This window comes from Anarhichas minor, unplaced genomic scaffold, assembly GCF_050575085.1.
Source record: "Anarhichas minor isolate MPS153535 unplaced genomic scaffold, ASM5057508v1 ptg000006l, whole genome shotgun sequence".
NCBI classification, from domain to species: Eukaryota; Metazoa; Chordata; class Actinopteri; order Perciformes; family Anarhichadidae; genus Anarhichas; species Anarhichas minor.
In genome coordinates, this window is record NW_027466452.1 from 4,646,676 (window position 1) to 4,663,603 (window position 16,928).

General features: G+C 42.4%; 1 protein-coding gene across 1 annotated transcript in view; it reads right to left on the reverse strand.

Annotated features, from left to right (window-relative positions):
* pappa2 (pappalysin 2) overlaps positions 1 to 16,392 on the reverse strand; it is a 65,104-nt gene extending 48,712 nt beyond the window's left edge. Inside the window, exons 1-5 of the mRNA XM_076079840.1 lie at positions 15,432 to 16,392; positions 11,819 to 12,051; positions 10,945 to 11,172; positions 10,199 to 10,797; positions 2,754 to 2,902 (exon numbers count right to left, since the gene is read on the reverse strand). Coding sequence (XP_075935955.1) covers positions 2,754 to 2,902; positions 10,199 to 10,797; positions 10,945 to 11,172; positions 11,819 to 12,051; positions 15,432 to 16,392 — 2,170 coding nt within the window. The remainder of the gene's footprint in view (positions 1 to 2,753; positions 2,903 to 10,198; positions 10,798 to 10,944; positions 11,173 to 11,818; positions 12,052 to 15,431) is intronic.
* Positions 16,393 to 16,928: the final 536 nt, after the last annotated feature.

Here is a 16,928-nt window from a genome sequence, read left to right on the forward strand (position 1 = left end):
CCAATTAGAAAAGCAGTCAAACTTAAGTACTTTAAACCAAAAACAGGAAACTGGATACTGTTACGTCGCTGCGGGTGGACATGCTCTGAATCTAGAGGAACGCTCTGCAGAAACCTTGTATTCGTCATATTGCCTCATTTTCCTAATAGTTGACACCTACCACCATTGTCTAACTAGTAAAGAAGAAGTTCCATGGCCTCGGAACCAACCTATGCCACTGAAAATGCAATAAGCTATACTACTAGATGAACTAAAGCACAAAATCACTGATAAACAATGGAGAAAGCCGATATAACTAGATAACTACTAGACTATATGAGTGTGTTTAAGATGCAGCAGAATCACAACAAGAAAACGGAAGGAAAATCAGGCCTCCGGTCTATTCATGAACGGTTCATAGAACTTGGAGAAAGCACTCTTTAACGAGCAGACAGAAAGACTGAATGGAAGAACACAGTGGAAACATAGCTTCTTTATGTTTCCATAAGCACATGAAGTTCATTTTCTAATGACCCTGCTCTGAAGTACATGTTTAAACCTGTGTACTAATATCCTCTAAGTTCTTCTGCAATATCCCTTTGTGCTTGGATCCTGCTGCCCCTTGCTCACGCCTCGGAGGTTGTGTATTTAGTTTGTTGATGTGTCCAGTCGTTAAAACATCTCAAAACATGTTTCCAGATCTCTATTCAGTTTGGTGGAAAGTCAGAATTTGTTTTTTTAGGTGTGGATCTGGTCGCAGGATTTCTTTAAAAATGTTTTCTTGACAGAACAACATAATGCATACATAAAAATAAAAATGTTCTTTAATGAAAGACTAAATCAAAATACAAATCATCAAGTATTCCAAAGAAATCCGTTTTAAAATCAGCTATGGCTTTGGGGCCATTCTTACGAGAACAGCCTCTGAGTGGAGGTACGGAGTATGCTGATAATTACAGAATCAAGAACAGACATGACAGCGATTGGTTTTGTAATTAGAAACAGCGTATTTCCGTGGCGAAGACATTGAACAATGAAGACGTTAAATGCGAAGACACTAAACAACAGGGCCTCCGGACCGGTCTTGTCATCTACTGACTTGTTTAAACGAGGACAGATGCTGAGCGACTGAAGCAAAGGAGAGAACTCAGTACAACAGTCTAATTCTACTCTGACAATATGAATGGGAGCATTAAGCATTCCTATATAAATTGATATCTATCCCCAGCTCATACATCCACAGAACAACAACATATTAGATTACGTAATTACAGTTATTATCCCAAAATGGAATTAAAGCTTTTTCGAAATAGCAGCTGGGCACAATAAATCCAGGGAAAGTCTAATTGCGTTATTTGACACCCTGTGTTCACAGGGAGCTATTGTCCAGCTCCTCCGTGAGCAAAAACATCTGTTTATTCAACTTTAAACAAAAATGGTTTGGCAAAGAAAGAAAGAAAAACAACTCTTCTTTCTATATCAGTTTTTTTTAAATCAATGGGTTACAACTTAATCATGTGCTAAAAGCTGGTTTAAATATACATTGATTTTGTTTAATAGCGCTGTTGTGCTTAGATTGTGCTGCGTAATCATTTTGGCCTAATTTCATTCTAATTTTAGACATAAAATTGCTAATTTGATGTGTGTAATGTGGTTGTAAAACTCCACCTGTGTTTTGCTTATAAGACTGCAGCTAACAATTACTTTCATTGAATCAACTGATTACGTTTTTGATTGCTCAATTATCAATTTGTTCTTTTACATTTTAAATAACAACTTCCCAGCAGAAGTTACCAGAGCTCAAAGTGACATTCAAATCTAAATAAAACAGCTTATTTAATCTGACCGTCAAAAAATGGATAAATATAAGATTCCAAATTATATAAACTAAGGAAAAGCAGAAAATCCTCTGGAACAATGTACTTAAATGATAACTAAATAATGAATTCTCAATCGTAAAATCTTTCGACTAGTCATTTCATCTGTATTTTGTGTAGGATATATAAAACAAGACGAAGCTTTCATTGTTTATTTAAGTTAAACATACTGAACTGGTCGTGATTAGGAACCCATCTGACAGACTGACTTTTTGAGAGATTCACGAGGTGCTGGAAATGCTTCAAGGAGCAGTATTTCACACATTTCGTTTGTTACAGGGCTCTTTAAATGATGAAGGCTTCCACTGGAGGTACATCTAGCCCACGTATGTCCTACTTTTGATTCCACTCACTACTTTGTACTAGCACAATAATAATAATGAATAAAGAACAGCCAGGCATTGGTGGCAACAATGGTACACTGGTCAAGTCAAGTCCATTTTATTTATAAGGCCCAATATCACATTAAAATCTGTACAGCACACATCATCCTCTGTTCTTTGGATAAGGAAAAACCTGCCCCCCAAAAAAGCTTTTAAGGAGCCCACACTGCCGTTTGTTTGTTTGGTTGTTGTTGGGTTGATTAGCCGTTTCCAGTGGAAAGAGGCCTAATGATTGGAACAGGAAAGGGGCAATGTGCCGGGAAAATCCCTGCCAGCTCTACTTGCTCTACTCGTTAGCATATCCCCAAAGCAGACAGCAAAGGATGGAGGGCAAGGGAAGAGATTAAGGGATGAATCAAAAAAAGTAAAAAAAGAGAATATTGACAAATCCGATAAAGGAGCAAAAAAGAAAGAGGAAAAGAGATAATGGTATAAAGAGAATACCGTACAATGGAAATAAAGACGATATGACAGTTATATTTAATTCACAATAGTTTGATGTAGTTTAACTTACCTTGGTGGGTAAGAGCCTCTTTCGCCCATGGCCACGTTGCAGCTCCTGCCAGCTCTTCTCGTACCGAGTTGCTGGCAAAGAAAACATTGAGCGTGTCGCTGCCACTCAGGTGCAGCTCCTCCTTCAGCTCTTTCACACTCATATAGGCCCTGCAGAAATAAAACAAAGAAAAAGAGAAAACAGGAACATTTTAGAGAAGGAATATCATACTTTTCCATATTAGTTAAATTCTAGTATGCAATGCACAGGTGTAGACTTTACAGACGATGTATGCCATGAGCATTTATGACATCAAATTGATCCCAAATTAACCTTAAAAAACTCTTTTGAGCTAAACAGGACTGTTTCCCTTGTTTCCTTAGCAGAATGTACATGTTGGGCGAGTTGGAAAGTGAGAGCTTGCAGACCAGATGAAAATGTGCTTAATGAAAAATGAATACATGCGTCTTATTGTTATTGTATAAACCTGGCCACATACACCGGATACATATCTACCGGGTTTTACCTTTGAAACTAAAATGAGCTAAATACAGTCATTAAACATAGCTCAGCATTACGCTAAAGTGTTCTACAACGTTGTTACTGAAACAGATAAGGCAAACAACGAGTTCATTTACCAAAACATGATGCATTAAAGAATTCATTTTTTGAAAATGCGCCTCTTGACTGTCAGGAAGTTGGAATAGTTTGATAGCTTTCAGGACGTATACCTAGCTTAGCACTGTTAGCGGAGAAAGCTGCTAGCATAATTTGTAAAGGGGGCGAGAGCAAAAATGGACATTTCAACAGTATCTTGTTAGCTAGCGAGGTAGCCACAAGTCACTGCCATTTTTTTTCTTTGGTTAGCGAGGGGAGTTCACAATCAAGACGGGCCTCCTCAGAGGTGCTGCGTGCAGCTGCTCCCGTAGTTAGCTGTGGTCGGTCAGTACGCTTCAGTCCGAGCAGTTAGCTTACCCTAAAACCAGTTTTCTACTTTTACAGGCCCTACACAGCCACGGTCCACTCACACAGGTGTTCTCACAAACTTAGTGTTGTGATAGTAAATTTAAGAATGTTGTATTCTCTTTAGCAGACGACAGTTTGCTTTAACCCATCGACATCTCTCTCTCTGACCCCGTATGTAGCTTACATAAATAGCTGTGAAGTTTTACACCCGTCATCATTAGGCCTTGGCGGGTCTGAGAGAACTTGCAGTGGGGGGTGTTGTTGCTTGATAAAGAAGCTAGAATATGGCTGTCAGTAGGAGTATGGGTGTATCTGTGTAGTATGCGCTTCATTGCATCTGCTTTATGTACAGGCCGAGGTAATAATATATATCGACAGTGCCAAGTCGTCCAGTGGTGCATCAGTACAGCGTTGGGTCAAATCAGTTCATACTTACAAAAAGATGTTGAATGTATAAATGTATGAATCATGCATCGTTTTATTAGTGTTTTTCAAAGATTATAACGCAATGGATTATTGTTTCATGTTATGTTTCTACAGCAGGAGGTTTGATCAAGTTCAGCTCTGAGGCTAACTTTGTTCACATTACTAAGCCGTACTTGAATCTTTACCTCAGTTACTTGTATAGTTGTATTTGGATGATTTGTTTTATGTCGGTTTCTGAAAAAATAAGTTCATGCTTTTGGTCAAACTCAGCCATAGGGCCGAATTTATAAATATTACTTAACCATGCTTCAATCTTTAAAGATTAGGAAGTACTTTCTTCTCTTTTTTTCTCCATCAGAAATGTAATTTTTATAATTGCTCTTTAAAAAAATACGTCAGCTTTGGCTCAGCGCTGCTTGCATTGTTCCAACAGCCTGAAGGACGCACAGGTGAGCTTGTGACCGTAAATACTCAGCTTTCTGCTGGGAAAAATCTTGATTCATAAAAAGCAGTAATCCGTATTCACCCATACACTACTTTCAAAGGTGAAGCGCTTCGCCTCTAAATTGATCCAAAGGTGTTGTTCAGCAGCCAAGAGATCTGCATGTGTGTAATCCCCCCCAACGCGATCCCTCCCAGAGTGCATGTGTTGTGCTGCATATTTTTTGAAGGCCGACCCCGCAAGTTAGTATCGCACTGGTTCCCGCTACGAAAAGCCACTTGGATTTTTCTCGACTGGATTTTGGATTATCGCAGAAAATAAGCTCTGTGGCAAGTTTGTGACACTTACATGCTTAGTTCAGCAAGATGCTCTTTTGCAAAAGAACACCGCTTCATGATTCTTGAAGTGGTGTTTTGACCGCAGACATCCAGACGAGTTAGCAAGCTTCAAATTAAATTAAAACCATTACCAGTGACCGTTTCAACTAGTGACTTTCCGTCGAATGCGTCCGTGGTCGCACGTCGTAACTTGCGTAAGCGGTTGGCGTAGATAATAAACACAGATGGGTTTGTACTTTGAAATTGATTGAAGGCTTTTACGAGGACGCCTACGTGTTCTGGTCTGAGAGTCTTCAGTTAACGCTGGCGACTTGTTAAACAACGGCTATGGCTCCGAGCTCTTAAACGTGTTGACTACCACGGGACTGATTTTCAACTCAATAGACTCAAAACTACATACAATGTAGTTGTAGGCATCTGGTGCTCATAATGTATCACTACTGTTTCCTACCCGCTCACTGATAGCACACAGATCTGGAACTTTGTTAGGGTCGCATTGTCGATCTTTGGTGGTTAACAGCCTTGCTTAACCTGACAAGCTATTGCACTTCGCCACGCTTCCGTTGCCAAACTATGTGAGCACACTTCCATGCGTCGTCATTGTTTACAAACTGTGACAGAGTTTATAGTACAGTAGCAAAGGGAGGTGGGGCTTAACAAAGGGACAGTTGTTACGGCCTTACAAGCTTCAATCGACAATCTCATTCAGATGTGGAGATGCATTTACTGCTCTGGGAAACATCTCTCTTATGTTTTTATCAGTGGATAAAACATGTCCACAATAAAACTCGGGATTTACATGTATGTAAAACGCCTTGTGTGGAGTTGCCTGGAGCTCTTAGCACTCAAGTGCACCGTCCAGGATTTGCAGACAAAAAAAGGTTAGCAAATCTTGAACATGTGTCTCAGCTTAAATGAACATGATGTCCCCTGCCACCCAATAACTCCCCCTCCACCTTTGCCTCTCCCTCTTTCTCTCTGTCCATCTTTCCCCTCCAGACTTTTTCTTTATTGTACTGCCAGAATCTGCAATGTACCTGGCCATCGCTCTAGGACTGGCTCTCAACAACAAATTTGTTTCATGAAAGCAGCTGGCTTGAAAAAAAAAAACTCTGGCTCTGTACCAGCGAGCAGCAGCTGCACACATATAGGGTCCCACAATCTGAATAACTGTCAGAGAGCACAGAGAGAAGAATATCAAAAACAGTATCAGAATATCAAAAACCCAGATCCCAAAATATAAAAAATGTTTCAGTGCTCCACAAACGCCATCTTCCGCTGAGACAGTTGGGACAAACGCATACATGCATGCGGGCGTGTCAAACATATTTTGCAGTTTGGGTAAAAGCCATGACTGTAATGACCCTGGCAGCAGCCTTTTTACTGTGAAACGGTCAAGGTTAACATTGTAACACGTTGTTGGCAACAAAACCACTTCAGGTGGAGATACACCAATTCCGTTAACGTATGTGAAGTTGACAGATGTTATGCGTGACCGACCTGACGCGGCAAGTTGACTGATGATTCACTGCATCTGAGTTTACATAATCATGACTAAAACTCAACTTTATGCAAATTTAAAATTCAAAATTTGAAAAAAAAAGCAGAGGCCTTATTTATGGATGTCTCTCATGCAGAAACGTTCACAAAAGCAGATCCAATCCAGAGCCATGCTCACATCAACATCTACACATTACATTGATCGCTCCAATTCCCTGTCATGCATCAAACACAAACAGACTCCAGTTATTACCCAAAGGTAAGTATGGAGGAAGTGTTTTCATCTGTTCTTGTTGGAATATCCTTTTGCAATAACCATCAAATTAAATGCAGAATAAATCACTGAGCATTTCATATAATTGAGGGCCAAAGGACCAGACCAAAACAACAGAGCGAAATGCTGTCTGCCGTCCAGCTCGTTTCATTAGAGTCCATCTCCTCTCTGCAGGGTGGAGAGCCCAGGCTGAAAACAGGGAACATCTGACCATAACAACTACCCAATCTTTGTTTTTTCCAGTCTGTCTCGCTTTGTCTATCCCACCGAGCTCATGACAAGACGACATAAATTACCGTTTAATAGTGACACACTTCGAACTTCCTGCATATGGCCAAGCAATGCGACCACACACATGCAGGTCAGCTCTTTTTTCTTGTTACTTTTACCCATCTTTAACCTGTGTCTTCCAGGGAGAGTCAGTCAAGCAGTGTGTTCTTTTCTAGCAACAGCCGGTTTCACATTCACACAGCTGCTGGGCACAGGTCACGGTCACCTTGTGTTTTGGGTAAGGAAGGCGCAGAAGCTATAAAGTCCGGCTTACTTCAAGTGTTTATGATGTTGGTTTTCCGATCAAAAGCATACTTCGCTAACCTGTCGGCCGCTGCTACTACGTAAATCAAACAGTGGAATCAACCGGAACGCATTCTTGCCTGTGCATTCTGCTTCCTTTCTTCTTTTCCTCCAACCGGCTCAGTGTCACTGCAGTGCAGGAAGTACATGCAGATGAAAGGCGAAACGCTACATTGTTTTGGAAATGCAAACAAAGTTTTGGCCCACTGATATCCAAACACATCTCTCTCTCTCTCTATATTGTTCTGTTCACTACTAGGATCCACAAATGTGTTTTTATATGACCGGCGTGACTAGCTAGTTGTCCCAAAGTCTCACTAGTCATCAAACATTTTAGATCTTTTACAGAAGAGAACAGACGGTGACTTGATGGGGATTCTGAAATTGTTTTTTGACATATGTTTGTCATAACCACATATAAATGAACAAGTAGCTCTGAGACACAGGATTCAAAGTGTGAAAATGTATTTTTCATTTCAATGGAACTCTAATGGAAAAAATAAGTTTGTATCACTCACATTACCCAACAGTTGGCCATCAGCTCGAGTTTCCGATAAAAATACCAATAAGCCTCTGTTGGTATGTGATCATTTATACATTTCACATTTTCCTCCTCACCATCTGCGAGTGGTAACGCGTGTTTGTCCTCTATTCATAGTCCAGCAGCTATAAACCATCACGGTCAGTCATTTCTGAAAGAATGTGATGATGTGAACAGTTTGTTTATCTGAAGAAAAGCTTGTCTCTGATCCATGGAAGCTTTCTGCCTCTCATAACCTTTTGGGTTGAAACTAATAGAATCAGAAATGTAGGTCTTGGATTAAACGCCAAAGTAATAATTTGGGATTTTGAATCATGTTGAATCCTGTTGTATTTGCTACCTAAACTATGAAAATATGGATTTTATTTTACACCAATTGTATAACAGAACACCAAGTCAACTTAATATTATACATTATTATACAGAAGAAGCCACATGTATGTAAGAGTTGCATAAATATGTAGTGCAGTTTATGGTTTAATGAAGTGCACTACAGCACCACTATACTACTACATAAGCAATATGAAGATGGAAAGTTGAACTTTGCTTTAGTGACAAGATTTTGGATTTGGATTATGACACGAGGAGGTGTAATAACACATGTTGTAAACTGTGAGGGAGGTCAATGTGACCTAAGTATAAAAAGGAAAACATAACAATTCTACCGGTTAAAAAAAAAACATGAATACATCCTTGTGTTAAGCTGTCACTCAGTGTCAACTCCAGACATCAAGCGCTAAATGGTTTAAAAGAAATAGCTCCAGTTCCCATGTTCTGTTTCCCAGTGGCCTAGTGTAAAGCGTGTGGTTAAAATTTGGATCGAGGACGGGGTCTTTAAGAGCCTGGGCCGTTGACTTCACGGTGAGACTTCATGCAAGCTATTTGGAGCTCTGCATGAGCCTGTCTGTCAGACCGAACGGAAGGCAGCGGGGCTGCTGTGCGCTTTGGCCTCTTCACCCAGCATCCCCATTTCACAGAGTTCGCTCTAAAACCACTGGGGGAAAGCGAGAGCACTAATTTGTGCATGCACCCCTGCTGAAGCCCAATGAGACGTTCACCTCCTGGGGAGAACTGGTCTTATTAGTGGCCATTTGTGCCCAGAGACCTCTTGCCTCTGGAAAAACATGTTGTCCTCACTGGCTGATATCAATCCCCCTGGTGCTTCCACAGCTGTATCTTTCCATCAATGTAGGCTTTTACATTTTTCGCCTGTCTTAATATACGTAGATTGATATACAGTGTATCAATGGACTGATTGCTATACTGTTAATTCAATAAAATGTTTGTGACCAGCGACAACCTTCTCCTGAAAACGATTCACTTAAAATGCTCTCCATTCGACTCAACCTTCCTGGAACCGTTCCTTTTTTGGTTTTCCATTAACAAAAGTTATGGATGGTACCAGGTACTGTCTTTGGTTTACCATTAACAAAAGTTATGGATAGTACCAGGTACTGTCTTTGGTTTTCCACTAGCAAAGGTTTTGGATGTACCAGGTACTTTTTTTGTTTTTCCATCAACAAAAGTTATGGATGTACCAGGTACTGTCTTTGGTTTTCCTTGAGCAAAAGTTATAGAATGTACCAGCTTCTTTTTTGTAGCACCTTAGTCAAGGTTCCAAGCGAGCTGAACCGATACTAGAAGGTGGAGTTAAACACTGCAGATCACTGATTGGTCAAGTCGCAACACGGGACATCCTGCACAAAAAACGCCATTTTAAATACCCAAGCTATGGTCAATAGTGCTTTGAGCCCACATGGAAGGGATACTATCTGCAGCAGAAAACTAAATTGAGAACATTTCCTGCTACCAAGAGTTAATCAAGTCAAGCTGGACCACGCAGTGTAAATGCAGCATAATATCCTGAGTCTCTGTTTTGTCAACTAATGTGTATCTTTCTCGGTCACGGACAAAGATGATAATTTCCTTTTTAAATTCCACCTGACGTTAGAATAATAACTAGAATTTTGATTACCATAAATTATAAAATAGATGCATGGTTCCTTCTATACCTCGAGGACAAATTTCCCTTGCTCTCTGATATCTGCAATTCAACTTTTATCTCCATCAATTCAGTAAAACAGAAATTCCACAGCATTGTAATGTCACACCCACCACTCTGCTGCTGAGTTTCTCTACTCTAACACAAATATTGTTTTAATTCACTGGGGAGGTTTTCAGCTGCTTCTATTTTGCAGTTTTTTGGGGATTGCAGAAAAGCTAGGTACTGTTACGGAACACTTCCTGCACAAATGTGTCACAATAAAAGTCTGTGAGTAATCCCTTCCTTTCCTAATCAGTTTCTAATTTGAAAAATCTGCAGGAAGTTAACTACAGCACTTGGAAATAATTAGTGAATAAAACTAGCATCTGTGTTGCGACAGGACTTTTGTCTCTTAACCTCACCTGTCAGCGGACTCGGGATCGAAGCAGGTCTTGAAGACGTCGGTGATCTCCGGGTCACAGCAGTCTCCATCATCGTAGTCATAATGTATGCTGTTGCACTCCATGTTACAAACTCCATCCTGCCTCTTCCAGTTGTAGCAGGCCCCCAGTCTTAAGCAGTCCCCGCCGTCGTGGCCTGTCCTTGGGTGGTCGCACTCTGGGTCACATTGGCGGTTCCCGATCTTCCCAATTCGACAGTTGCTGAGGATGAACCGCTGTCTGAAGCTGGAGTTTCTGGCAGTGTGCACGTTCAGATCCAGGGTGATGTTGTAAGGCCAAAAGGCCTCGGTTAGAGCCCGGTGCTGGAGCTGGATCTGGTTTTCGGACACGGTGGGGTTCCCACCATCGTCATCGGAGAGGTTGACGACCCGGTAGCGAACTCGCTTGGTAGCACGGAGCTGGCAGTTGTTGTTGTAGCCAAAGATTATGTCGGTGTTGTCGCAGGGTGCCAGGCCGCAGGGTGGCGGCAGGAACGAGGAGACAAGTTCTTGTTCGGGGACGGGAGTGGTGATGACGGTCGGATGGAGGCCAACTTTGTATGGAGTCCATAGCTCTTCCACCTCAAAGTTAGAAGCAAAATTTTAATTCATTTTAATACTACAGAAACCACTTTCCATATATAATGATTAAACAAGTAATGCTGATAATAATATGATGACATAAAAAAAGAAATTCTGAAAGTGTAAAAATGAAATATAGTCAGTTACCTTAGTGAAGTTGGCCCACATCGCCAAGAGTGGCTCGCTTTTGTCGTTTAGAAGTGGCCGCTTCAGCAGCTCCTCGTGAGAGCGGGCGTAGCCCCACAAGACCACACCCCCTATATGGCCCCTGAAGCTGTGTCCCTGATCCGATTGGTTACTGCCGAGGAAGAGGGTTCTGCACGTCTTCATGAAGGGACTGTAGAGATTCCCCGCCTGGAGACTGCTCTCTCCCACCTGAGGGATGAGGGTGGAGGAGAGACGACAGCCGAAGAGATTATGTTGTGAATTCATTGGACTTTTTCAAAAAGAGAACATTTAGTCTGCCAGGGTTGGACAGCTGCTGTTGTGGCGATGTCACTTGGGGAGCTCTCCATCTGGTTGTCAACAAAATTAAAAGCACACTACATATTCAGTCAATATTCATAAACAGGTGTCCTGTCCTCTGTCAGAAGACAAAAAAACAACTGCTTGCATGTGAATATTATGATGCAATGCTGATGGGATTGTTCAACCACCAGATTTGTTACCCAAAATGCTTTCTAAGTCTAGCATGGCCCAATGAGAAACTAGTATTGGCCCTCACTCTGTCCTACGACCTCATGCGCTGGATGATGAAGAAATGTGCAGTATCGACGCGAGCTCAGTAGCTGTTGTGATTTCATCCGTGGCACTTTTAGGGCTAAGAGTGAAAGACCTCGGAAATAGATGATCATGTGATGTGGGTGAAAGACCCGGAGAAAGCTAGTGAGTGGACCTTGAGTTAGGATTGCTTTGTCAAAATACCACCATTGTATTTCGGTCATCAGCGAGTTGACAGTGACGAAGGTGGACGACCGAACTCAACCAAACTGTGAACCACAGCTCAACCAAAAGCACACACCTTAGCACCGTCGACGTAAAGGCTCATGTTGTGGCCGTTATAAGTGGCCATCAGGTGGGTCCAGGCGTTGGCTCGGTACCGCTGGTGGCTGTAGACGGTGGTGGATTTCACGGCTCGGTCTGTGCGGAGCGTGAAGTAGAAGCGCGCATCTTTGGCGCCGGCGGGCTCCACGGTCCGGATGCCTACCGACCAGCCCTTCTCACTCAGTGAATGGGAACAGTTGTCAAATACACCTATGGCAAAGGGGTAATGGGGAAAAGAAAAATATTAATTTTTAATTAATAAGAAACAACAAAACCTGCCAACGTTATCTTGCAGAGTCAAACGACAGCAAGAAATTATCTATTTCCCTCAGGAAAACATGGGGCAACACAGGAAGAGAGGCACAAAGAGGCCGACACACAGATACGGAGCCTGGAGAATAGACAGAGACGGAGGGAGAGAACCCAGAGGGGAAGGAGGTATTTCACTCAGCCATGGCATGGCCCTGATGTTTCCATCTGACACACACAGATACACATCTGCTCCCCAGATGTGTAATACTGGGACAGCGAGGGGTCAGGGAACCCCTTCACCCTCCCAAACGCATGTGTGTGTGTTTACACACAGTGTGCGTGAAGTGCAGTGAAATAATCCCTCAGGTGGTGAGCCGGTTTCCGTGGTTAAAGAAAGCAGCGGTTAGGAGGCTATGGCTTTGGATTATACTGCATTACCAAATGTAAATACATTAGTATCAATCTCTGCATTTCCACTGTAACACATGAAATGCTAAAGGTGCTACTTTTTACACTTAATCATGAGTAAACCAATCAACAACACGGGGAGGGCTGTGTTTGAATTTGAGCTCAAACTTTCCGTGTCTTATTCAGCAGCTGATGGCCGTGGTGAAACAGTACTGCCAAAGAACTGACAACATTGTGTTTACAACAGGAAACGACAAGCTTTATGGGAAACGTGGTCTTTATGTTGTGAGGCATTAGCACTACTACACAGGGGAGAGCTACTAATGTTTGAAAGCTGCATTTCATTTTTGTTGTTTGAACACAACACTGACATAATATGACATGTGAGAACATGTTAGCTAACAATTGCCTATTTTACACATTCAGGGAGCATTGAGAGCTAAACAGCAAAGTTCTGGGCCAGAACAACAAAACAACGAGCTGAAAGACGCTAAAACGCTGTTGTGTTAATATAAAAATATTGATTGGTGCCGCTTCAAAAATACTAAAAGTGTATTATTTAGCTGGGAATGACTGGTATGTAGTGACGATTTAAAACGGCATCAAAAGATAGCTTTTTGTGTCAAACTCAAAGACATAACATTTTTAAAAGGCCCGTTTTTTACCACATAGGACTCATTCAAATTCATAAGGAGAAAACAAGGTGGTCTACGGGTTAAAAGGAAGCAGGGGTTTCAAACTTTTTAAACCTGTCTCCTAAATCTTTAAAAGTCCAGTTTTAAGACTTGCACGCTTGTTTAATTTGCTAGACCAATATATTGGCCAATACTGGTAATTGTTTTTGGCCAATACTGTCAGTGAACACATTAGTATCGCCAGATGCAGTAACGTAATTACAATACATACTACTAAGAAGAAAAGATTCAGTGTCATCATGACATTGTTTGTCCGGCAGCGTACAGTAACATAACAATAAAGGACACATTGTACAAACAAACAGATTTCATTCAGATAATCAATCACCATTAGGACTCAAACCGATGTCAACGTCACTGACATCTAGCAGAGACAATGAGAGTTTGTTTTTCTCGAAAGAGAACGTGATGCCTTCACATGAGGAAGCAATGAGGGAAAGAAGTTAAGCAATGGAGTCGGATCTTTGATCAGAGTGAATGTGAGCGGACGTAACTATCTGCACCGTACAGCGCTTTTCATCCTCTTCTATTTGTTTGACGTCGGCGTTTTCAAACGTAATGATTCGCTCTCCGTCATCAACGGGGAGCCACAGGTGAGCCAGGTGAGGGGGACTGAATGAGTCCAGATAACTCTGTTCATATTCTGGTGGAAGTGATTGGCTTATTCTTCTAATACAGGATCACCTATTTTTTATTTTTTTTTTACCACCTGGTTCTTGGGTGCACAACATCAGCCGATTTGACTTTGGAGACGCTAGGGACAGCTCCTCAGTCCTCGCTATGCATGCTGGCATTGTACTCCTGATCTCTGGGAACATTAGAGGTTATAAAAAGAAGAAAACGTCTGTTTTCTCGCGATATGTTGATTATCTCGTTATCTCGTTATCTCGAGATAACAACGTTGGTTTAGTAGACATAACGACATAATTAAGTTGCTATCTGAAGTAAATGGCATTTTAAAAAAGGAATGTCATCACGTATCCCGATCACTGTGATTTCTCGTCATCACTGTCACCGTGTCTGCAGTGGGAACAGAAACAGCATAAAAACCCTGGATGAACTCTGTCTTTAAAAGCAGCCTCATGAGACCAGTATCTTTCTCTTGGAAAGCAGTTAACACAAACCTCTCTGTTAAAAGGGCCAAACTAAATGCTGTTAGGGGCACCAGATTTACACTGTGTGCACAATTATTAGGCAAGTTGTATTTTTGAGGATTCATTTTATTATTGAACAACTACAGTGCTCTCGGTCGATCCAAAATCTTAATAAACCTCAAACCTGAATATTTAAGAAAGTAAAAGTGAGGTTTAGGCTTTCTATAGGAGAATATCTATGTGTGCACAATTATTATGCAACTAAATGAAAAACGAAAATGTTACCATCTCACTTGTTTATTTGCATCTGTTAAAGTAAGAATAATAAACAAACAACTCAGAATTGACAAATAAACATTTCTGACATTTAAAAAAAAAATCTGTGACCAATATAGCCCCCCTTCTTTTCAATAACAGTAATAAGCCTTCATTCATGGATTCTGTCACTCAACCACAGCCTCCCACACACTGTTCAGAGAGGTGAACTGGTTTCCTTCATCATAAATCTCCCGTTTAAGAAGGGCCCACAAGTTCTCAATAGAGTTACGGCCAGGTGAGGAAGGGGGCCATGTCATTATTCTTTCATCTTTAAGGCCTTTACTGGCCACGCAGGGGAGTACTTGGATGCATGTGATGGAGCTTTGTCCTGCATAAAAATCATGGTCTTCTTGAAAGATGCAGACTTTTTCCTGGACCACTGCTTGAAGAAAGTGTGTTCTAAAAACTGGCAGTAGGTTTGGGAGTTGATTTTGAGTCCATCTTCAACCCGAAAAGGTCCAACTAGCTGGTATTTTATTATTCTCACTTTAACAGATGAAAATAAACAAGTGAGATGAGAAAATTTTCTGTTTTTTGATTATCATTAATTAAGTCCAGTTTATCAGAAACATTCAAGTTCAGTAAAATGTGGAACTAGTGGATTTCACTGAGAAGTTGTTATCTTAAAAGTACTTTAGTAGAGTAAAAAGTACAACATTTAGAATATCTCTGAGATGTAGTGGAGTAGAAGTAGAATAAAGTTAATTTATTTGGAATAAATCTAACTCATTCAGAATAAAGTTAACTCATTTAGAATAAAGTTAACTTATTCAGAATAAATCTAATTTATTTAGAATAAAGCTAACTCCTGTTTTTCACCCACCTGCTATGATCGCCGGGTTGCTCTGCCCCCCCTCGGGCTTCACCCACAGCTCCAGGCTGAACTTGGCCCTCGGCAGCTCCACCCCCGCATCCGGCTTCACCTTCAGCTGCTCCCGACGCCCGCCGAAGTACAGGGCGGTCATCCAGGAGGGGGGAACCCTGGGCACGGGACTCCCCCAGGGAGATGAGCTGCCGACGGGCAGACTCGCGGGTGGATCAGCCTCGTCCACCTCCCCGGAGTAGTCCTCGGTGCTGTCCTCCAGCGTCCCGGTCGAGGACTGCTGGTCTCCATCATCCTGCCGCAGCCTGTAGAGGACCTGGAGCCCCGTGGTGTCGGTTGAGCTGTTGGGGAAAACTTTCTCCCAGCTGGAGTTGCCGTCGTCCGCGTAAGGAAACGTCCCGCCGAGGCTGCGGGTGAACCTGGAGCGGGAGGCGCGTGGGGACTTTGCGCGGCCAGAGGAGGAGACGGTCTGCCCGGCGTCTTTAAGCAAAGACACCCCGGGCTTCTGTGTGGTGTGTTCACGGACATGGTCGTTAGTGGAGCGTTTCTCGAAGAGCTGCCGGGGAAACGTCGCTCCCACCGCCACATCCTCTGCGTTGCCCCAGCCTGGCTTATCCTCCCCCGCCGGAGCGAACCGGCGCACCCCGGTGTCAAACCTGCATCCTCCTGCACAAACCGCGAGAGCGCTCCCAACAGTGTACAGCTCTCTCCGGCTCGTGCGCGTCCTCGGACGGGCCGCTTGAGGGCGGTGTTGGGACGGAGAGCCGGAGCGCGGTTGCCGCCGGGACCTCCAAACGCCCGAGACGGTGCAGGGCTCACCTGCCAGCCTGGAGAGCTCGCGGTCCGCCCGCTGGGCCATGGTGCGTTTGTACCGGCGGAGTGAGTCAGAGCGAACTGGGCTGAGCAGCCACGTGTTGGTGATGAGGATGAGGAAAATAGCCAGTAGTCTGATCAACAACATTGTCTCGAGTTAGGGAAGGTATTCAATGGGTTTTGTTGAAGATAACGTGGTGGTGGGGAGGTTAGCTCTTATAAAAAGTATCTGGCTTCAGGGTCAGCCGCAGGAGGTCTCACACCAGACTGTGGTTATTATATTTGTTTGCGCACATTTACCCAGCAATAAAACCACACTGTTTTGGCTGCCTCTTCTTGGGGGATTAAAGTATATGTATTTTGTGATAAACGATCAGTGCATTCCAAAGGGTTCAAAATTTCATTCTAGGTTTGTCACGTGGAACGTATTGCATATTGAGGCTATTGGTATAGGCTATGTTTGCTTTGCTTGATTTTTTTAGTAAAGCACAGGTTTAACAGAATCACAGAAGTTCATCCGAAATATTTTCCGTTCCGTTCGTGTACGCTCAAAATATCTACAGCATCTGTCACTTTGTTTCTGTTTACAGGTCGCAAAGAAAACGTGCAACTATGTCTGTCTGTGTTTCAGTAAAGAAACTGTTTTAAAACTGAAATCAACAGACACATAATCAGTTTATTACT